The 23,648-nt window shown below is 40.9% G+C and overlaps 1 protein-coding gene across 1 annotated transcript in view; it reads right to left on the bottom strand.

The window, feature by feature from the left end:
• Positions 1–507: 507 nt before the first annotated feature.
• The window catches only part of MCTP1 (multiple C2 and transmembrane domain containing 1), a 290,613-nt gene continuing 267,472 nt past the window's right edge, over positions 508–23,648 (bottom strand). Inside the window, exons 18-21 of the mRNA XM_086628677.1 lie at positions 8,338–8,447; positions 4,995–5,104; positions 1,663–1,760; positions 508–579 (exon numbers count right to left, since the gene is read on the bottom strand). Coding sequence (XP_086484803.1) covers positions 508–579; positions 1,663–1,760; positions 4,995–5,104; positions 8,338–8,447 — 390 coding nt within the window. The remainder of the gene's footprint in view (positions 580–1,662; positions 1,761–4,994; positions 5,105–8,337; positions 8,448–23,648) is intronic.

Raw genomic sequence — 23,648 nt, 5'->3', positions numbered from 1 at the left:
GTTCAAAAAAACCTGCTAAAACTTAAGTGCAGTAGGCTCTGCTACGTTGTATTTCTTTTGAAATGTATAAAACATAGAAAATCGTAATGGTGGATAAAAATGTTAATGCTCACAAATAAAATCTGACTGAATTTTTGAGTCAGATTTAAATTTACACCTTTTGTAGATTTAGTCGGCATGATTTGAGTATCTGTTTCAGGTGTCTTTGACCATCACACAGCAGTGCATATTTACCATTTAAAATCGACTCCTTTAACGTGTTATGCTGTTTCTAACGAGGCTTTCCAACAGCAAAACCCTACTTGAAACCTTCGTCAAATGCGTCTTTACAGTGCGAAGTATACAGTCAATGAGAAATGCCTTTTTTTACAATATTTACAAAATCTTCCCATCAGATAAAAAGGCAAAATAAATAAAGAGCTTAGAGAAAGGAAACACTGCTTATGCTGTAGGCTTTTTCCTTTATCTTCCCCAGCAGATGCTAGTCTCCTCAACACGTGGAGCTGGCTAGCCAGGATTGTTTTTCTTCCTCTTGCTCGGGCTGTGACTGGGATCTTGTTTCAGTTCATGGTATTGCACCTGTTTAAACACAATGTTCAGAAAGAAACCAGTCAGGTGGTGCTTGCTAGGAAAAAAGAAAGATTTCTGGGTTTTGTGTTTTGCTTTTTTTTTTTTGTCCCCAGGGTAGAAAAGGAAAGAAGTATCCCTCCACATACTACAAGGGACCTACAGCTGTGATTCAACAACAACAGAACGACAGATCTAGAATAAGAAGGAAAAACAGCGTTAGGAGAATCTTGCCAGGAAGGAAAACAGTGTGCTGACGTAAACTTGAAGAAGGCTACTTTTTGTGTTTTCTCCACAAGCTCTAAGAGAGTATAAACAGTATCATCTTTAATGAATTGGATTAATATTCTTTGCAATGTTTCTTAAAAACTTGCTTGTTTTCAAAGGCAGAGGGGATCCGATTCAAAGTGGGTACGTGCACTTATTTATACCTGCTCTGAACTGAAACCGATACCTGGAAATATGGAAAGTATATGATCTTTGTGATACTGGGGGTGATTTATGTGCCTGACATTATCTTAATGCTTGCACCTTCTCAAGAGATTGCGCATGGCATTACAAAAGCTTGTAATTCATAACCAGCTTATTTTTAAAGGAGTTTATGAGCACAGTTGAACTGTGGCCACAGCAAAAACTTTTGCCCCAGGAAAGCAAACGCTGAAGTGCTCTCAGAGTGCTGGCACGAGTCAGTGCAGCTCATCATCTGACCTTCCTGTTCCCTCTCCACTTGTCCTGATGGCCTCAGCTCCAGCATTGCCTACACGGTGTCCCATCACCCTGAGATCCACATGGTGCTGGCGGCTGCTCGATACAAACGCTAGTACTTGCCACCATCTCCCAAACTTTTTACTGATTGCCCCTATGGATCCTCAAAGGCACAACCGAGGCAATAGCTACTTTCTCATTGGAAAAAAGGTCTAGCAGCCTCCTGAAGGTTCCTGCACTGTCCTCAGCTTGTGGTGCAATTTCTTGGTGCTGAAGATTATAAAGCTGAACCAAAATAACTGCTTTAAAATTTGTTTGAAAAAAAACAGAATGTCATGATGCCACATATTAAATTAACTACTGTAAGGACACTTTAAAAAATATACACACCACTTGCACATCTGAAGGAACTCTGGATAGAAAGTCAAGTAGCTCATTGTTATCAATTGCATACGGACTTCGAAGCTTCTTTGTAAATTTATTGATGCCTGCAAAAGTGAAAGTTCAAATGTTACTATCATCATTTAAAAAAAATAAAATATATATTTTAGGCAAACTTCTAAAAAAGATTTTAAGATCCATTTCAAATTCTGACAGCACTTAATTAATGAATGAATGAACTGCAAATTCAGGCTCTAAAAGTCAGAATCTGTTGCTGAGGTTCCCTCTGCCTCAAAAGTTTTAAGGAGATTTTCAATTTTCTCCAATACTTTTTTTTTTTTCAAACTAACAGAGACTGTGGTTATTATGGGGAGGCTGCAAAAGGAGAGGAATAAAGTCTACTCCATTTCTGTGGTGGAGAGGATGTGCAGTAATGGGCTTAATTGCAGGATGGAAGATTCAGGATAGGCACAAGAAAAATCTTGCCAATGCTAAGGATGGTTAAACACAAGGGAAGTGGTGAAGTTTGTGTCACACGAAGGCTTTAGGAGGAGTTTACACAAACCTCTGTCCAGCAAAGACAGACACAGATGATCTGAAGGCGGCGTGGAGAAGGGATGTCACATCTCCATTAGGCATCAGGGTCTTGCAACGCCTACTGACAACTGGTGTTCAGAAGCACCAAGAAAATCCCCCCCAAACTAAGCAGAAAGCTTTTAATTAGACTGGTGGTCTTATCATTACATATCGAGTCAGAATTACACACAAGGACCTCACGTGTGAGCTCTGGGAATGCGCCTCTAAACCATGGGCAGGAGTGGCCCGAGCCGCATGGACTCTCCCACGAGTGGGAAAAACCCAGGAGAGCACTAAAAATGTGCTGTTCTGTGCAATTTATCACGGTTGTATCAGAGATAAGACAATATAGTTTATCTTCCACAAAGCCTTTGGTGCCCAGGCCTTTCGGAAAGCTTCAGGAAGAACATAAAGCTCCGAGATGGAGTGTGCAAGCTGCGGTCTTGGTAACACACACGGCTTCTCACTGCTGGAACCCTCAGCTGTGTGGGGCAGACATTAGATGCTGCCATTGCTCTGCCTGGTGACTGAACAGCAGGTTTTCTGAAAGAATATCTGAGATTCGAACATCTTTGTCTAAGAAGATACTTGGCATTGGCAGGTGATTGAGAAATTCAAGATCTATCCCCACTGTTCATTGCGCGTGGCCACTGGACCACCCACGGGTGAATTCAGGAGTTGTGGTCCCATCCAACCACTTCCTACAAAGAAAAGGGCCAGTTGCCCCATGAACGTAAGTGTATGAATAAGTCATGGTCAAGGCTCAAGGAAAGAAAACAGCTGAACAGGTGAGATAGGACACTACAGGAAAAGCAAAATATTACAGGGGTAGATGAGGGCTTTTCAAAGAACTTGGAAATTTTCAGATCAAAATTGTTTTCTTTATACCCTCAACACCATCTCAAACTCTCCTACAGACAAAAGTCAAAGAGGTCTTTTGCTTTTGAGTGCACGATGGACGAATAGTATGAAGAAATGTACGTAGATGAGGTAGGCTAGAAAAGCACAGTAATAGGGAAAATAGGCATGTGCCCGGAACACTGCATTTTTGGAAGGGATAGCTGCTCAAAGCTACAGGCAGCACGACACGGCTTTGTGTGAACATGTTTCACCTGGAGGAGGTCTGGACTGCCGGAGCTGCAGCTGTGCTGTACCTGTCTGGTGTCCTGGCACAACACAAGAGGAAGATCTCCCTAAAGAAGGGATCCCCTTACACTTGCTGAATAAGAAGCCACCTAAACTGAAATACAGGAGAAAAATGCAGAGCTGAAAGCTCTAGTGAACAAAGGTGCCTGAAGTTGTATCTAGGTAGACTAGATAACTTGGGGACAGGGAGGGGAGAGATGGAGGGAGAGAGCAAGGTACATTTGCAATAATTCATTGTTAGGCTACCGATCCATGGTTGGGGAGGCACAGACTCCAGTATGGGAGTCGAGGCTCTGCCCTACCTGAAGCAGAGACTTTTCTGGAGGAGTGTGACCCCTCCCGGGGTATTGCAAGGGTTCATGTCAGGAGCTTCTCAAACAACAGCACTGACTCTATGGTTTTGTGGGACTTGGAGAGGTAATATCATCTCAGGCTCTTGTATGAAACCAAGGAGATGTACAAAAGCAAGTGTATGAGATGCTGGATCTGTCCGAAAAACGACAGGAAAAGGACACAGACCAAGTACTTCAAACTTCAGGAACAAGAGGCCTACCATCGTGTGCATGATAGGAAGAGTGAAATTTTGGGAATAAACCAAGATTTTTGGTTTCACCCAAGTGATATAGGGTACGTGAGGAATAAACGAAACTACGAGACAGGCAAGGACAGTGAGCTCACACGCTTGCTTTGTTTAGTTCCGTAATTTTTTTTTTTTGTTCAAATCCTCCTTATTGGTTCTCCTCCACTTCATATATTCTGTTACATTTATTTGTGAAGACTCTGTAAGAGTATCACTAATACTGACTGATACATAACAAATACATTCTTTGGAGTCAGTGTAACGATTTTACGTTGTCTCGAGTTCAGAAGCTTTTACCAAGGCGTGATAGTTACTTCTTTCTTCAGAAAGAAAATCTAGCCACAGATTTAATCAAGACAGCGCTCTTCACAAGTCTGCACCACTGAAAAAGGGTATGGCTGCTGGTGGTGTAAGATGCACAAAAAATGCAGAAATGAAAACTTGGAGCATTATTTACAACAGATGTGGTAATGGTATCTGTTTGAAATCAGTATAAAGAATACATATAAGGACACGAAGTGAGAGCTTGGATCAATCACAGTCCCACCCCCCTGTCCTCTGCCAGTTTCTGTTCATTATCAACCAGCCAAATACCACACACACCTTTCTGTTGGACTAAAGGTGACTCTTTAAACAGGTTTCTTGCTGCTGTGTTTACATACGCTTTCACAAGATAAAGTACTGCAGTAAAAAAGGCATATTGTCCTAAATGCACTATATAGATTGAAATGCCTCTGTTTGTGTATAAGTGGTGAAAATAAATCAGAGTAATATCTAGACAAAGCTACACTTTGATATATGAAGAATCCTCATGGCTACATGTTTATAACATGATGAAGTCTAGAATGCCAGCCAAGAAAAATGCATTTTGCAAGTGGGCCTAAATCTTTATGCAGTTGTGATTTTTAACTAACCTGTCTGTTTCCATCATGGGGCAGCTTCATGACCATAAATACAGAAAAGCACTGACAATGTAAGTCATCCCTTAAAAACCACTTTTTTCTAAGTGGCACAGATGGTTAAAAAAGGCTTCACTCACCCCAGACAAGGACAATGTATCTCAGTGGAATGAAATACAGGATGATGGTGAACACGGAGAGGGCAACGATCGCCAGCCAGCTCAGGAATGGGACAGTCCAGTTGAATGTGCTGAAAGCAAAATTAACAAAAGTCAGAACCGTGGTCACCCAACAGAGCCAATAAAAGGGCAGGACAAGGAGAGAAGTGCCAGTTTCCATCATTGAGAACAAACCAAAACTACAAATGAGTGGATGGATACTGGTCTGGTTTTGTCTCCTCCCTGTTCTATCCTAAGGACGGAGCAAACAGCCAAGGGCTGAGCAGGGTCTTCCCCTCTGCTCAATGTGCACCTGAACTCCCTGGTCAGGAACCCTTCTGTCTTGGGGGGCACATTCAGGAAAAGGCAAGTGTGTGGGTATGGCAAAGCTGGAAACTCAGCCACGTGCCTCTGTAGGAGAGGGTTAGGGAGAAGGAGAGGGCAGAACAGTCAGTCCTGAAGGCAGGGATAATGCAACAGCAGTGGATGAAAGAAAGAAATAAAAAAACCACCTTTGGATTGTGAAAAAAAATAGAAGAAGAATGGAAGGACAAAAAAATAAGGAAGAAGTGGCATAAGATAAAGTACACTGCAGGAAAGGCTAATAACTTCTTTATTGTTCCAGTTAAAATCAAATCAAATAAAGATTATTTCTTCATGGATAAAGGAAGCGAACTTCTGGGATCCCATCAGAGTTTCAGGACATCAGCTTTCCAAAAAAGCCCCGGATCAAAAGATCCTTAATAAGTGTGTTAAACTCTTCACTGCAATAAAAAACTGCTGATGACCTCATTTTGCAGAGGCTGAGGTGTGGGCAGCGAGGAAGTGAAAGCTAACGAGTCTTGAAACAGCCATGCTGTGGCTCTCCAACCTCTGTGTGCAGGCAAGAGAGGCAGGCCAGATGGCCAATTTATGTATATGTCCCACGGGAACGCTGGTTAAAAGGAGCTTGGTTCAATGGAGTTGTTCCACGAAGGCACCACCGTGTCAAAGGTGTTGCCTGACATTTATCCAGAAGGAAAACATGGCCTTGGCTCTAAAGAGTCTGATGATACTCTTTAAAGTATTACCACTAGCTACATGCCCAATCAGTGTGATTACGCTATTTTGGCTTCTCTGGCTGAATAATTGCAATTATCTGAATTGCTAGCCATATTTTTCATAATGAGCTCTGGCTTCCTGTGTTTATTTGTCTTCTTTTCTCCCTGGCAATTTTGACATGTCTCCAGAGTGAACATTATGTTAGTGTCACTTGGTGCAGGATCACTCCCTTTCTCCCCAGGGGACACCTGCTCTTTTCCCCTCTTCTGCATGCATTTCGGATGAACAGAAGGTTGAGGGTCTGCTCATGTTCCTGTGACTCGGCTTTGTGCATGGGATCACAGACATGCCATGTGTGGGAACGCTGGCTCCTCGCTTAGCAAACCTCCTTATGTGCTGTGTTAGCACAGCACTTGGTACAGGTTTCCTGTTATAGTTTTAGGAACAAATGACAAAGATTTATAGGAAGATTCAGTCTCACTCAGATTAGAAAATTCTGTTGCTCTCATCTGGTATATAATAGAACAAACCCTACTTCCAAAAGGCACAATTAGGAAAACTTAATCATGAAGACAACTTCCATGAATGTCCTTTTGATAAAAGGGAGAAGTTAGTTTTGCTTGTCTGGAGAACTCGTGCAATAACGCGTGCTCATGCCTGCCTCTGCTGCTGTGAACACGGCCTGTCTGGCAATGTCCCCACATGAACATTTCCCAGGCTTTCCTATTAGGGACTTTGCTCTTAAACTCATAAGTGGCAACCTCCTCTTCATCCTGATTCTGAAATGCTTGTCACTGCTGATAGATTTGCAAAAAAATAAATAAATAAAAGCAGAAGAGCATGAACATCCTCATCTTTCCCACAGGCTGACCACCATCCAATGCATCAATTTCCTAAAATTCACTTCCAGAGGTCAGTACTTATTCTTGGGCCATGCCCCTCGCACAGGTTATGGCCTCACAGGTGTGGAATACCAACGCACTGCAGATGGTACCAGCAGCGGACGAGACATGCCTTACACTTCCAGATCACACCCAGAACAAGGGAACACGCTGCTTTAACTCTCCTGTAAGATGCACTGCTTTACAGCAAAGCCTTGTGAAGGTCTTCTGTCTCGGCGTGGCTCCCGGGTCATTTCCCCCGCCATCCCCTCCGCCCCCAGCAGGAAGGCAGCTGTGAAGACACTGCTCCCAGCGTCTCCTCCGGCGAGGATGAGATGCTCTCAGCTTTCGGGGAGCAGAAAGCCAAGTCAATCCTGGGCCTGCTTTGCAGCTGACAGCTAGAAAACGTCTTTTGGAACCTGCCTGATCTCAAATAATAAAACTTACGCTGCTGTTCACTGACCATGCTGAAAATACACCGAACTTCCTCCAATAAATCTCAGAACCTCTCTTGCTTAAGGCCTGAAGTTACTGGCAATGATTATATATCAAGTGTTAGGTGATACAAATTATGTATGCTTTTGGAGGAAAGGTTTTGCTAACTGACATAGATACAATGCTTCCAACACCTGAACATATGTATATTCTTAAAATCATAGAATAAAAGCATAGAATCACAGAATGGTTAGGGTTGGAAGGGATCTCAAAGATCATCCAGTTCCAATCCCCCTGCCATGAGCAGGGACACTCTCCACTACACCAGGTTGCTCAAAGCCTCATCCAACCTGGCCTGGGACACTTCCAGGGATGGGGTATCCACAACTTCTCTGGGCAACCTGAATCTGAAAATCTGAAACCCCTATTTATCTCTCCTTATTTAATTTACCAAAGCTGCATTTTTTATTACTGCTTTTAAATAACTACTGTTAGTCCTCACAACAAGACTATCTGTTTTACTTCAAAGACTTAGTTCTGATTTTTTTTTCCCAGTTAATATGTTTCTAAATTCCAAAATTAATATGACAGGATTTTCACTAACTGAGGGCCTCCACAAAACAAAGTAAATACGGATGAGGTTCAACAATGGATCATGCAAAAGTGGAGTCTCAAGAAAAAAAAGAAAAGAAAAGAAAAGAAAAGAAAAGAAAAGAAAAGAAAAGAAAAGAAAAGAAAAGAAAAGAAAAGAAAAGAAAAGAAAAGAAAAGAAAGAAAAGAAAAGAAAAGAAAAGAAAAGAAAAGAAAAGAAAAGAAAAGAAAAGAAAAGAAAAGAAAAGAAAAGAAAAGAAAAGAAAAGAAAAGAAAAGAAAAGAAAGAAAAGAAAAAAGGTCTAACAGTTTGTACCACAGCTTGCAGAAACTTTGAATAGTATCGGAGGGCAAATCAGCACCTATGTCAGCACTTACTTTTTGATCCTTTCTCCAAAGGAAGCCACTTCATCAAGGATATTCTGGACACTGACGCACACCTCCTGGATGGCATAAAGTCTATTCATAAATCCTTTTTTTTCACTGTCCTAAAGAAAAGAACAGGGGTAGTTGAAAAAAAGAATTTCTGACTGTAAGAAAAAGACCACATGTCCACCAGTTAAGTTCCACAAGTACATGTGTTACAGCTTCATCTGAAAGTAATTGGTAAAACCTGGCAATTAGAAATTGTTTTCTTGTCCTTCAAGCAGTTCATATTGATAATAAGTATGTTTTAGTATATCTGCTGAGCACCAAATGGTTTTGTTCGTCATTACGCTAGTTTGTAAATATATATTTCAATAAGCCAGGCCTCTGGTTTATAAACATGTTGAAGGTGCCAACCTTGTACGTTGTGTGCTCTCCTAAGAGTTGAAAGGTGGGATAAGGCAGTTTGTTGAAATGTTGGTTCTTGTGCTGATGTAGACATCAGGAAGATAAACACTCCTGGTGGTAGGCACTGAGCGAGAAACCAGGAACACCTCAGCTCCGACAGACACGACCCCCTGCCTTACTAATATTCAAGTGTTGCATGAAATATATGGGAGATGTAACTCTGTCTGCCTTTACAACACGATTAGTGCAGCCCATGGCTCCAAAAGCATATAACATGCCAGCCACGGACAAAACGAAAGATGCATGGAGGTGTCATTGTAGGAAGTAATTAAATTGTCTCCTTACTCACCCGTGTTTCTCTACACTACTGGACTTTTATTCACAATGCCATCAATTTATGGTAATGTAAAAGTCTAACCATAATTTCATTCTCGTTAAATTTTTCAAGAGACTTTGTGCCCCTAAAAATGTGGTTTGTTTTTTTTTTTTTTTTTTCAAAACCAGAGTGACCATTTGTTGCTTAAAAGCGGGAATCATCCTCATTAAGATGTTTTCTGGGGTCTTTCACAGATGTGCTGTCAGCGAACGTCGCCCTTCTTTCTGCCACTTCAAGCAGACTTTGCCTCCTAGAAGAACCCAACAAGGTGCTGCTTGGGTACACCAATGCACTCCATGGACCATTCCTCAATTGGGCTCCCTACTGCTCTAATGACCTGTGCGTTTTTTTTCCCAAAGGCTTTCTATCTCTAAACCCAGACAGGCTGCAGCATCAAATCCACGCAGAACCAACAGCACTCTCAAAGAAATGCTATGTTAGATGGGATTAAAATGAAGCATCACCATGGTAAAAACCGACCATTTCTCTTCATTTCTTCCCAGACTACATACAAGTCAAAAGTTTATGTGCAACATTTCCAATGGATTGATGCCACATTACCCTATGTAGTTTGAATTAGATTAGTGTTTTCTCAAAAAAAGAAACTGAAAGAAAAATATTTCAAGATTAGCAAAATATTTGATTGAAAATGTTGTTCAAGATTCTGCCATCACAAAACACAGAATACAACGGTCTCTGTAATTGACTCCAAAGTCCAGCACCTAATAAACTAGCATACACTGCATTTATTTTTTTTCTTTTCTTCTCCTGATGCTTGATTAGCAGACAGTATATTGATTCACTGGATAAGGAAAACATCATTTAACATTTAATCATCTGCAGTTACTTCAGTGACACTGGCTCTGCAAATATGTTGTCAAGATTTCTTGTGAACACATTGAAAGTATTTAGCTACAGAACACAGACTGTCTAAAAATAATCATGAGAGATACAGACAGACAGACAGAGATGGAAAAACTGCTTCCAGTGATTGAGGGTAATTTAAAAAAATAGACACTTCAGAGGCAGCAAAACAGCCAGTTTCTCAGGTAACATGAAAGAGCTTATGTTCTCAGTCAATACTATTAATTATTTATATCACAAAAAAATATTTTTCGTTTTTGGGGATGACCACAACCACAACCACCGATATCAAAGACAGCCAGTGCTGCAGAGCAACACTGAGTCATCTGTGGAGTTATTTCCTTAAAATTTGGTAAATTCTTGAAGCCTTGGCCATGAAGGCATTCTCGTCCTCAGCTATACAGCTTCAGAGGAGGTGCAGCATATATCCAATGTGTTTCGTCATCAGGAAGGAGATACCTGCTTTATTCCTTCATGTAAAACACGTACTTTCAGTACTGGAGAAATGTGAAAATAATCTGTTTTCTTGCACTGTAGAAGCAAACAATCAGCTATACAGGTATTTTGCTGCGTTTCAAATACATAAACACTTCGCCTTTTCAGTTTTGTTTAACAGATCCTGCTCTCTCTGTCAAGTTATCTTGATTAACAATTAAGTTGTGTGAGAAGAGAATTATGTCATTGTAACAAAACCAGGACCCTTTGTGACATCATAGAATCATAGAACACATCTCCAGAACTCAACCTGTACTACATTCATTGGTCCTCAGGCTGTTTTTCTTTACAAATAGTTTACACCACAAACTTGTACCTTTTCTTGCAAACACATCTGTTTTAAATCATTACCCTAACCCTCTACCCAAAAATCTGAAAGACTGAAAGGGACAGAGAAAGAATCACTATTTCCACCCCACTGCACCTTCTGAGCTTAAAGAAAATTTGTTGACATACTCTGAGGCAGGAATAGACAAAACAGCACAGGGAAGAGGAGGCGGTCAGAAGGATCAGGCTTCTGCTTTGTTCAAACTAATTCCACATGCCCCACGACTATTAGCTGGTTTTTATTTCCTGCTCCAAAGATTTGTGGAGAAAATATTCTGGGCTAGGGAAAAGCTGCACTCATTTTCTTCCAGCAAGATGCTGTGTTAGCAGATACAACGCATGAGCCACCTTGAGCGAACCGACGTTCTTAATAATCCATTTTTCAAACACTACAAGTATTTCCTTTCTAAAGAAAGACGGGCTGTGACTGGAATCAATTTCATCATTTATATGGCTACGATTGCCAAGCTTCTGGAAATAATTGCCATTTAAATAGTAGATAAAATTTATTATATAAAGCTAACAACAGCTTTATTACTATTTAATTTTCATTATTTGCCTGTTTGCAGTAGACTTAAGGTATCTGAAAAGCAAGATGTTTGCTAGAGGTTGGCTTTAACCATAAATGGTGAAAGCTAAGTCAAATTAATGTTGATAGTCTGACTTGAATTTACAAAAGGGAATGAACCCAAAGTAAAGACTGAGACCACATCCTCCTCCTCCTCCATAGGAAACTGTAGATTATAGATTGATATAGTGCTTGGCCAACAATAACACGTAACTCTTATATGCTGATTTTCAGCCATAACCATATTTTACTTTTGGTGAAACCAAAGCAAAACAAAGTAAATGACTAGCTCTAGACTGTGTGGAGCTAATTCATGTGAAACCTTGAGTACAACCCATGTTGTCTGAGTCTCTTTATGCAGTGGACTACGCTTCCAATCCCACGATAAAATAGGGTCATTTAGGAAAGGATTATATCTCGAACCCCAAACCTCTCTCTTCTTTGGGTTAAAGTGCATTTACAAAACAAACACTTCAAAAGACAGGGAAAGCAGGAGAAATAAATAAGACAGACTCAGAATTAAACTTTGAGAAAGTTAATGGAATTAAGCCAGTCGAAAAAAAGCTTTAAGTGAAAGGAGACATTTTTAGTACAGAGAATAAAGCTCTTGAATATTTTATGGTGGATAACTGTCCTATTAATAACTGCTAAGTTGAAGAGAAAGGCACAGATCATAAAAACAAAAAATATAGCAGGGTTTCAAGAATAGAAGTAAATTTTGAAATTTTTAGGAGATGCTGTCTGGGAAAGAAAGAGGCTCCAGATGGATCTTCCAAAAACACCCCTCGTTGCCCAAGCTGGTATGAGAGAGCACCTCCATACAAACCAAAGCGACTGACACACAGACAGATTAACTTGTGATTGGTACAGAGCGAGGACATGAACCCACCACTGAGAGCAAGAGCCTTCACCTGGTATGCTGTAAGTGCTATGGTTCTCTCCCTTGGCCACCAGAAGACACACACACTCTTCTTTGCTTGTGTCACGCTGGGCTACCTGTGGCCACAAAAGCATAGCCCCTCAGCTAGCGGTGAGGAATCCCTCTAATCCCCCTTTGACCTTCAGTAACAAGCCACTCAATAGAATGGAAGAATACTTCTTCCATAAGGAAACATTGCAGATTATTTCAACTAGTAATCGGGCTCCAAAGCAGGGCCCATCCAGAGGCCCCGTGTTGTACCCCTGGCACGAGTCTCGGCCATAGACCTCCCTTTGGAGACAACGAAGTAGAGACCCCGAAGTGCTGACAGGAAATGCATTAGCCCTTTACCGGCAGGATTCATTAGTGCCTCCCAGGGAGGGCATGCAGATGCCAACGGCTGAATGCTGTCCTGTGGTCTGGCTGCTGCTCAACAACCTGTCGCTGGGGATTAATGGCCTTGGCAATTACCTCCCAGACTCTAACCTCTGCTTTCTGGGAAGGTCACTAAGAAGAAGACAGTAAGCCAACACTATTCCAGCTCTGGAGGCATTTGATCCCCCCCAGGTCTTCTGTAGCCCTATCAAAAGGCTTCAGATCTGGATACACAGGTAAGTCATTATATTATCATTTTCTCAGAGAAATGGAAAGAGGTCAGACGACCGTGATGATATTGTTATCTCAAAGCTGACTGTAGAAATGCAATCAGGAGGTAAAGCTGAATGGTCTACAGGACCTGGAGAGCTGCATGGGGTGACCTGAAGCTGGCCTCCTCCCGTAAGTCTATAATGAACTGAGAGGGGCAGGTTGTTTTAACTGCTCTTCCCTCTTGAAGGCTGCCACTTGTGGAGTCCTGTAACCATCTGGTCTTGTCACTTCTGAAACTGAAGAAGTATGGGAAGACTCTTGGAGACACTAAAACCTTTCAGTGGGACCTTAATGATTTAGAAGTTTCCACCCTTCCGCTAAGTCAGCTTGAAACTCTTCAGACTTTTAGTTATTTTTAACAGTGTCTGAAGGCACGCCAAGCAGACAGGTACCAGCATGTGTTCTCCCTTTAGCATCAACAAAAGAGAAGGCCTGGCTGGTACTCATACCATCCTGAAAAAAACCAGTGGGAGCAGGCTTGCTTACAGCGCTGGCAGAACTTCACATCGGTTATCGAATCCCAGAGGTTACACAGATAACCAGAACTGAGCTTTTAAACCATGGGCTTCACTTCTGCCCATATTACCTGGCACTGCACTTTCAGAGACTACGTTTTAAAGACACTATCATTGTTTACAAATGCTTAGTATGTCATCTCTAAAGTCTACCTGCTAACACTGGTCTTTGTGCGTACATGAAGAATAGGTCTGAGAGTAATCGCTCATGCCCAAATGGAAATCAGGCTGAGGATTTTCAAAAACGGAGAAAACGACATAATTAATAAAAGACAGGGTTTTGCAGAGAGAAATGGTATTTGTGGTCACGATTATTAAAGAAGCAATAAAATGCTATTGCCTATTAAGCATTCCGTATTTAAACCAGCAGGAAGCAGGCACAATAGAAACCACGTAAACATGTGGACGAAAACACTGAAGATTCACTGTTTATGAAGACATCATGCCTGTGAGCATGAATATTATAACAATCTGTTCTTCCTCAAACATACACTGAGAGTTGATAAAAATCATTTTGAACCTTCTGTGACTTTTTGGCATTACCACCTATATAATGAATTAGACTTTTTTCATGTGTAATGAACTGCTGCAGTGCTAGAACATAAATATAAAATCAGAAAAAAAAAAAACAAGTCAAGAGCTACAGTAATAATTCTAGTGAAAAATATGATATTGGAAGCTTTCTGCAAAGCAGAGAAATAACACTTTAACGGCAACTCTTATGTAAATTGTTACTAAATGGAGAATCTTTCACCAGTGCTTATTCTCTTTCTCCCTACTACATTCCAAAGTATTGCCCAATGCTGTTTGAACGTGTTCCGTCCTGATCTCTCCTTCACTGCACATTTTAATACTGCACAGATAACACTCCAGATAAAACATACAGAAACACGAACGCGATAGAGCCAGTTAATGGAGTGCCATGCCATTTCACTGAAGGGCCATCTAGTGGGTGGAAACAAAAATCTTGAATTTTCCTTGCATGACACCTTTTTTGGCCAACGCTAAACCTCTCTGAGGCATTCACTTCATAAACACTCCAAGCAAATATATTACTTGAAATGGATGGAAGCTTGCTTGTTTGTGGTGATACATTCAGCGGCAAAAAGTCAACAGTGCCAAATAACGCCGTGCCTTTCTTGGCATTATTTCAGAAGGAAACTTAAAGAATTAAGGCATTACGGGGTTAAGCTTTGGGGTGATGAGAATCCACCAGACGCATTTGCTTTATGTTGATATTAGAAAAACCTGAAATTTTTCTCTTGGCTGCTTCTTTTTCTCCCCTTTGCCCTGTTGTACTGTATTTAAGTAACAGAAGAGAGAGTTTCTTACTTTATGTGACACAGAACTATACAAGAGCTTGACAGTGATCTCAGTAATATTCCTCTTGTATCCAGCCACATTGGTGTCATCCGACAGAGGCTAACACAGAAATCTTGGTGTATTGTCCAGCAGTTGTTTGCAATAACTAATTTGGTTAGAATACAGTCCTGAAGTTCTACTAACGAACAGACTTTGGCCATGATTTTATAGTTGGATTTGTAAATTCCAGTGGTTCTAAGAGTGTTTACCCTCATCTATACTGAATGTAAAAGTGCAATTGACAATGTGTTCGTTAATGCAACTCTTCAAGTTCTGTGATACAAATGTGAGGGATAACAAATTAAAAAGTTAAATCTCAAAGCTCTAATAATCTTAAAAATGTAGGAAAAGAGCCAGATAGCTCTATTGGAAAGAGTTATTTTAAATAACAACAGCTCTGCTGTGCAAGAGCCTGTAAGGAATGTGAGGTGAAAACAAGTCATAGCAGCTAGTATAAAAATTCTGCATTCAGGTGAGCTGAGAGAAATAGACACAGAAACCAGGAGGGGAATGCTGAAGGGTTGTGGTTAATGAAAACACCTGAGGTTTTGAGATGCTTATCTAAATCATATCCACACATTTTTGTTGTCCACTCATTACCAATAAGGGCCTCATCAAAATAATATAGTGCTCTGTTTTGAAAGTTTAAAGTAGTCTCGAAATTTATCTTTCAATAAATGTCTATACAGCTGTCACTGACTGATGCAAAAGGAGTATTATGGAATTCTGCTGGAGTTACAGTCATTTAAAATTTCAGTTGCAGTTCTGAAATACATTGGCTTGAAGGTAGCAGACGTAAAAGTTAATTTGATGTTTTAGTGTATGTAGAACATAATTTTCATTTCCTCCTTGAAAAGATTAAGATAACGATACACATGTTCTTGGGCAGAGGATAAAGCCTAACTACTCAAGTTCACCTTCATACCAAGCTAGGACACTGTCTCTGCACCAAAGTCTGCATTTACATATATTTTACTGTCTCTGGAAGTTTCCCAGTCCTGTGTTGACGGGATATTATGATCTTATAATTCTTATGTAAGTTGTTCACCTAAACAAACACAGATAATGATTTTACACTGAGTTTTTGGCCAGACCTGGCAAGCCCAAGAGATAGCTCCTCTTTAAGCAGGGCTATTGCTCTGATGTTTCTCTCTCTCACTCACCGCTATTAGCAGTATGTTTAGATCAAACACACACAAAAATAATTTTGTATTTCAAAATTCATGCAATCAAGCCTTGGACTGCTCATGGTTTTGGTTCATAAAAATCAAAAAGAGATTTCTTCCCCTGAAATTCCCACACCCAAAAAAAGCATACAGCATTTTAGTACTGAATTACCTGGGCCTAGTCTAAAGACTGCTGAGCAGAGGACTATATAAATGCCTTTACCACTAGTATTTGCTGCCCAAACTGGGCTCTTTTGGAACAATCAATCCAATCTTATTCGATGCTTTGGATTCCAGTGATTTAACTCAATGGCAAGTTGCCATGAAAAAAGGCAAACAAAACCATTTTCTTGGGGATACTATTTGTAAAGAGCAACTGCTCAGAGATTTGAAAACAACAGGCAATATTCTCAGCGGCTGCATGTTGCTACCATATCCTGAGGTCAACAGAGCCCAGATAGTTTACACCAGTTGGAGACTAAGCCCTAAAATCTGAAATACTTTATTGCTGTCCAGTGCTCAATGATTAGGCAAAATTTCTCTCTGAAAATCTCCAGAATCTGATCTGGAGAAGAAAAACATGAATTCTAATGCTCAGCTAAGCTATCAAGTGTAGGTTACCTGAAATATTTCATCCCAAACAGAAATCTGTAGCATCAAGATGAAAATAGTAACGTGAGATCTGGGTGACATTCTCCATATGAGTCAAATGTTTAAAGAATATAATCTTCGAAGCAGTTTGGGACTGAATTCCATAGTGGTGAACAAGATGATGGTCAGAAGAATCATGAATACTCAAAAATGAAAAGCACAACAGCATGATCTAAGCTCTGCTACGTCAGCTCAGAAGAAATCCCACTGTGTCTAGAGCAAGAAGGACTAAGTAATGTTCCATATATACATACACATTTCAATCGTATACAATTATTCAAGGAATCTATCAAATATTAATAAATTGAAGAAAGAAAGAAAGCCTTTCAAAACCATTCCTTTTTTGAATAATTCCCCCGGATAAATGTTCAAGCTGTGCTTTTGGAAAATTACATAGTATAGAAAAATAGTTTGGCATTTGAGGCAAAACAATACAAAAAGGAAGAAAAGAGCAGCACCTAAAAAATATCCCTGCAATTATTCTGGGGGTACAGTGAGCTAGGAGTGATGAGTGAACCGAGAATTCCAGGATCCCTTTGGAGAAAGTCCAGAGAAAAGCCTGAAAAGGCTCCACTGCCAATTTTTTCTGTATGCTTATTTCACTAAAATGGGGGAAAATGCCCTCTCTTTGTTTATCGGGAAGTAGTGAAATTTTGGAAAAGATCTAAAGCTGAATCATCTAGTATAGATGGGGTGGGGTCCATGAATATGCAAAATCATGACAAAGGGTAATTAGTAACGATGTTATTTTAATGTTTAACCACTACAATAGTCTGTTCTACATTCATTTTAAATTTGCTTCAGCATGCTGATGTCTCAGAAGGAAAAAAGCACATATTTATGCTGGCCCACAGTAATTATACTCTGACTGCAAACTTTGTAAGAGGTGCTCACGTTTTGGTATTGTACTGCAGTCTACAATACCAGAAAGAAAAAGAGTAGCTTAAAGGCAAATATTTACACATACGCTTATTTGTTTTTTGTGGTTTTTTTTTTTTCAGAAAAACAAATATGTTTAGCTAAAGCAAAAGCTTTGACTGTGTACTGTTATATATCTCAGTTACTTTACAATAAAAGACCTTGTAGAAAAAGTGACCAGCTTGTCTTCAGTCACCTCAGGTGAATTTACTTTTGAGAAATGAATAATGAAACTTGCTTAGTTGAACTGATAGTGAATGGAGATGCTTTAGAAGAAAAAAGGAAAGTAAAATGTTAAAATTAAATACAAAATCCATGAGATTACTGTAATGTTGCAATGACAGCTGAAAAAATAAATGGCAGGAAACACGAAAGTTTGCTGTTCTTCAGGCAATATTAACTTGACCATTGAGCACTCATGACATAGGAAGCATACTGGACCACAGATGATACCATTTATACTAAATCCTGCAACCAAAGAACAGAAAAAACAGCTGAGGTACCTAATTTACGAAAGATGAAAAACAGGCATTCAATGGAATTTATCTGCTTTCCTAAAGAAACAAATAAACAAAGCACTTTAACTAGTCACCATGTGACATGCATTTCTCCACTTGACTTTTTTTCTCATCATCTCTTAACTTACACAGTGCCTATTTAAAAAGTTTAAAGTACCAAGATCCAGAAGGTAGGAGGGCTGGGAAATCTGCAGGGAATAACGAGCCTGACAGCAAACTAACAAATCGCTGCTGTTTAACATTTCGGAGTGGTTACTGGGCATTAAGCAAATGAATGAATGAGACCAACTCTAGAATGAGCAAAAGGGGCTCCCAAGAGCGTTTAGCAGAAAGAGTTGGCATCCAACCCACAATGCACCCCTGTTAGAAGTGGACCCTTCTGAACATGGAGATATCTTCAGGAGCAAAACCAGGAAATTGTAAAGAGAATTAGAGAGCATCTCTGCCTTCCTGAATCTCTGATACTTTCCTGACATTTTCACGAATGTCAGAGACCCATGTAGGATGACTTCAGCTTCAAAGGTTTGCTGGCACCAACTGTCCATAGGTGCATGAACACCGTGCCACCTCATTTCTCCAACTCCACCACTGCCATCTAATTGAAGGTGTTGTATAGAACATGATCACCAACAAGGTGCAGTCTGTTTAGAATAACCTATTTTATTCCCACAGGCCTTTTCAGCAGAGAAGACAAATGAGATCTCCATTCTAAAAAAAAAAAAAAAAGCCCCAAACTTTTAAACTCATTGCTTATTTTAGCGACACTCAGAAAAGCAACAACCACCAGCCACAGTGCAAGAATTCAATGACAATTCTCCTCTTCAACTTTCAGCAAAGTCTTTGTATTATTTATTGTCTAGTAAATAGAGTTTAAATGCTTTTCAGCCTTGGTTGCAAACTCAGTACCCATCTGCAGTCCAACAACAGCAGGGAATAAAGCTGCCATCGTAAAATGTCTTTTTTCTGCTATGTGCCTGCTTTCCATAGATTTCATTATTTCTCCTGGATCTGCGCACATTGTCGTATCTAGGGCACAGTGATGCTAAGTAAACAGGGAGAACGGCTGTGAAAGTTTTATCATCATTGAAACAACTGGCTGTGAGGTTATACCATATTCAACCTTTTTCCAAAGAAAACATGCAAGGGAGCAGGTGCCATTCCTCTAGAAGAAGGGATGCACTACTGTATCCTGACAGTTTGAGATTAAGGACATAGACACTTGAGGTATTTTGACTTTGTGGCTCAACAGTTAGCAAAGAGACTGCAATAAGCAGCTGGATTGAAACAGCTTCTTGTAAAGGGCCAGATGTGTGTGATATTTAGAAACATCTAGACTGCACCAGAGTTGTTTGCTGTTACACACGTGGAAGCACCACAGGTATGCCTCTACAGAAACAGACTGGTCAAGAGCAGGTACCTGCAGAAAGGAACAAGCAGAGGTCAAACAGATACTTTGACATCCATGAATACTTCCCAAGCTTTCAGAGAACTGTGGTTTGGAAGTTTCCTGTGCAAGAGGACAGCTCTTTTTTCCTGATAACAGGTTTTCTCAACAGGTTTTTCTTCCATGAGTTCGTCCACTCTCCTGCTGGACCTACATAAGCTTCAAGCACCCAGACCACTCTTAGTGCTTCAACTATTTTCCCCAGGTTCTTTCAAAGCTTCTGGGCAAACATCATCCAGTCCTGGTCACTCGTTATTGTTCATTTTGTTGACTTTTTTCTACAACTTCTTTTACCGACACTTGATTTGAAGCAGATTCTCTGTCACAACATCTGTGGAAACCTCCCCGAGCTCTTCCACCATGAATACACGTGCAAGAAATAAGGAGTAGGGCTTGAATCCAAGGCCCCCAGGTAGCTTGTTTTTAAAAGTTCCTAGTACCATACATAGAACATTTTAAATTATTTATGACAAATTTCTTGAAACTTTTTAGAATTTAAAACCAGTCGAATCAATACTGGGAAAGTAAATAATAATTTACATTGTGCTTAGAAGAAATCTTTTAGACTGAAAAAAAAAAGGATACTAAAGTAACTGAGCAAGAAGAAAGAGGTAAAAGAGTAGATATATTTAAGAAGATAAATAGTAAACTATCACAAAATCTGGTACTAGAGCTGATGTTGTTTAATGTATTTATTAATCTACACTGAAAAGAAGGGAAGTTGAGATGTCAAGTTTAGAGGTGACAGAATTACTTAATTTCTGTCAAATTTCTAAGAAATATAACAAGGTTAGAAGAATGACTAGCACTAGTACTTTAACTTTACCTAGCGCCATTACATAACCTGATGAGATAATTTCAACTGAAGTACTGAGTTCAAGTGAAAAAATAAAAATAAAAAAGCAGATTCAGAAAAAATGCAGACATGAGCTATTGAAATAATGAAAATTGTGCCAGAAAAAATAACACAACAAGCAACAGAAAGTACTGGGACGTATTAATTTACACAGAAGATGAATGAACATAATCAGGATATTCAAAATAATTAATGGTTTAGAGAAAGTAAATTGGAACTCTTAATTACTCTCATAAGACAGTAGAGTGCTACAGCACTGGTTTCTCCCACAAGGCAAAAAACCTGCAAATTCTACTTTTGGCCAAACATTCCCATCTCAGACGAATAAACAGTTAATTTTACAGTGTTTTTTTCTGGTTATAAAGACTCGTATTGAGAGGACGCATGACATGCCCATGGTTGGAACATTAATCACTTACACTAATATTACATCCTGACATCTATTTTATGTTCCCTTCTCTTGAAATCTGCCAATCCATGCTTTGAAATGGATTAATTCTTATTACACTGTTGTACAACAGAATGTATGAAAACAAACATGTAAGAAGATCTCCAGTGCTCTTGGAGAGGAGGAGAAATCTGAATACCTTCAACTCGACCTCAAAATGAAAATCACCCAGGAACCTCTGCTTCACAAATAAAAACATAACAGTGCTTTTCTCTGCATCTGCTTACTTTTTATTTACATGTTAGAAGAGCTTAAAAATGAGCTCCTACCAGCCAGCACCTCACAACTTTGCAAGAATTTCTTCCTCCTCCTGAGGTATTGAGCTTCACTCTCACACAGACTCTTAGTTTTGGAGAAGACAGCGCTCCAGAGCACACAGCTCCTGCGCTGCATCCTACTGCACCATCTCGGCCCCAAAATCTCATCCCCTTTGTATTGACTTTAGCGCTTTTGATTCCTGTGCAGTGGAAAACATTAATGTATGCAGTGGAAAATATTAATTTAGTGCTACAGGAGAGAGAAATAACAAGGCTTACTGAAAAACAGGGGAGCGTAGAAGTGTGTAGTGCGCAACACGTTTCCCTCCAGCACCTGCAAGTACCTGGGAGATGCCCTCGATGTGTTATGATAAAGCAAAGGGAATGCACAGAAGATCCCGTGGCAACTGGAGATGGCACAGCCTGACCAGGCACCCATCCAAGGTTGTGTTTGAGATTGCTCCCCACCGCAGGGAGATTGCTCAGGCTCTTTATTAGTAGCAGTATTAACATTAATGAGTGATGATATTATTAATAATTATCAAACATCATTATGAATACTTTTTTTCTTGTTTGCCCAAGGAAGGCAAGGGGAGACCTGTCAGAGCAGAGCCAGGTGGGTCCCAGCATCCCCAGAGAAGGAACCTGCCTTGAAGCTGGGGGCAGAAAAACAATTAGCTGCACCAGAGAAGGTGGGTAAAGGAAGAAAAAGAGCATTAAATGCTAAGTTTGAGGGAGGAGACTCTGCCCCTCTGCTCTGCTCTTATGAGACTCCCCCCGCCGTGCTGCGTCAGCTCTGGCATCCCCAACACAAGAAGGACATGGAGCTGCTGGAGTGGGTCCAGAGGAGGCCATAAAGATGATCCGAGGGCTGGAACACCTCTGCTATGGAGACAGGATGAGAGAGTTGGGGCTGTTCAGCCTGGAAAAGAGAAGGCTCCAGGGTGATCTTATTGCAGCCTTCCAGTACTTAAAGGGGGCCTACAAGAAAGCTGGAGAGGGACTTTTTACAAGGACATGTAGTGATAGGACAAGGGGCAATAGCTTTAAACTGAAAGAGGGGAGATTTAGATTAGATATAAGGAAGAAATTCTTCAATCTGAGGGAAGTGAGGTACTGGAACAGGTTGCCAGAGAAGTCGTGGCTACCCCATCCCTGGAAGTGTTCAAGGCCAGGTTGGGTGGGGCTTTAAGCAACCTGGTGTAGTGGAGGGTGTCCCTGTCCATGGCAGAGGGGTTAGAACAGGATGATCCTTGAGGTCCCTTCCAACCCAAACCATTCTATGACCCTATGACAAACCACGACAAAAGGTAACAATGCAAGTCCAGTTAAACCACACTAAAATGGGTACTACTTCTCAGAATAGTAGTACAAAAAGACAGCCACCTTCTTCGCAGCTCATCATCATCACTATTTTTTATGTTTCACAGAGAGGCTCTATTTACCTTCCCCAGTTGTTGCCATGTTGTGTCCTCAGTTGTATTTTGAGGGTGTCTGAAACACTCTTTCAGTATGAGGGTACCACTACATACAGACTGTGTCATTACATGCAGTAATCATAGATTCATAGAATCATAGAATGGTTAGGGTTGGAAGGGACCTCAAAGATCACCTAGTTCCAAATCCCCTGCCATGGGCAGGGAAACCCTCCACTACACCAGGTTGCCCAAAGCCTCATCCAACCTGGCCTTGAACACTTCCAGGGATGGGGCAGCTACAACTTCTCTGGGCAACCTGTTCCAGTACCTCACCACCCTCTGAGTGAAAAATTTTTTCCTTATATCTAAGCTAAATCTACACTTTTTCAATTTAAAGCCATTGCCCCTTGTCCTATCACTACATGGCCTTGTAAAAAGTCCCTCTCCAGTTTTCCTGTAGGCCCCTCTTAAGTACTGGAAGGCTGCAATAAGATCATCCCGGAGCCTTCTCTCCTCCAGGCTGAACAGCCCCAACTCTCTCAGCCTGTCTTCATAGCACAGGTGTTCCAGCCCTCGGAGCATCTTCGTGGCCCTCCTCTGGACCTGCTCCAGCAGCTCCACGTCCTTCTTGTGTTGGGGACTCCAGAGCTGAATGCAGTAGTCCAGGTGGGGTCTCACGAGAGCAGAGTAGAGGGGCAGAATCACCTCCCTCGACCTGCTGGCCACGCTTCTTTTGATGCGGCCCAGAATACGGTTGGCTTTCTGGGCTGTCAGTGCACATTGCCGGCTCATGTTGAGCTTCTCATCCACCAGCACTCCCAAGTCCTTTTCCTCAGGGCTGCTCTCAATCCATTCTCCGCTCAGCCTGTACTTGTGCTTGGGATTGCCCCGGCCCACGTGCAGGACCTTGCACTTGGCCTTGTTGAACTTCATGACGTTCTCACAGGCCCACCTCTCCAGCCTGTCAAGGTCCCTCTCGATGGCATCCCTTCCCTCCAGCGTGTCCACAACACCACACAACTTGGTGCTATCTGCAAACTTGCTGAGGGTGCACTCGATCCCACTGTCCATGTCACCAACAAAGATGTTAAATAGCACTGGTCCCAGTACTAACCCCTGAGGAACACCACTCATCACTGGCCTCCACATGGACATTGAACCGTTG

Source organism: Tauraco erythrolophus, chromosome Z (genome assembly GCF_009769465.1).
Source record: "Tauraco erythrolophus isolate bTauEry1 chromosome Z, bTauEry1.pri, whole genome shotgun sequence".
Lineage (NCBI taxonomy): Eukaryota > Metazoa > Chordata > Aves > Musophagiformes > Musophagidae > Tauraco > Tauraco erythrolophus.
This window is presented reverse-complemented; position numbering and strand designations above follow the sequence as displayed.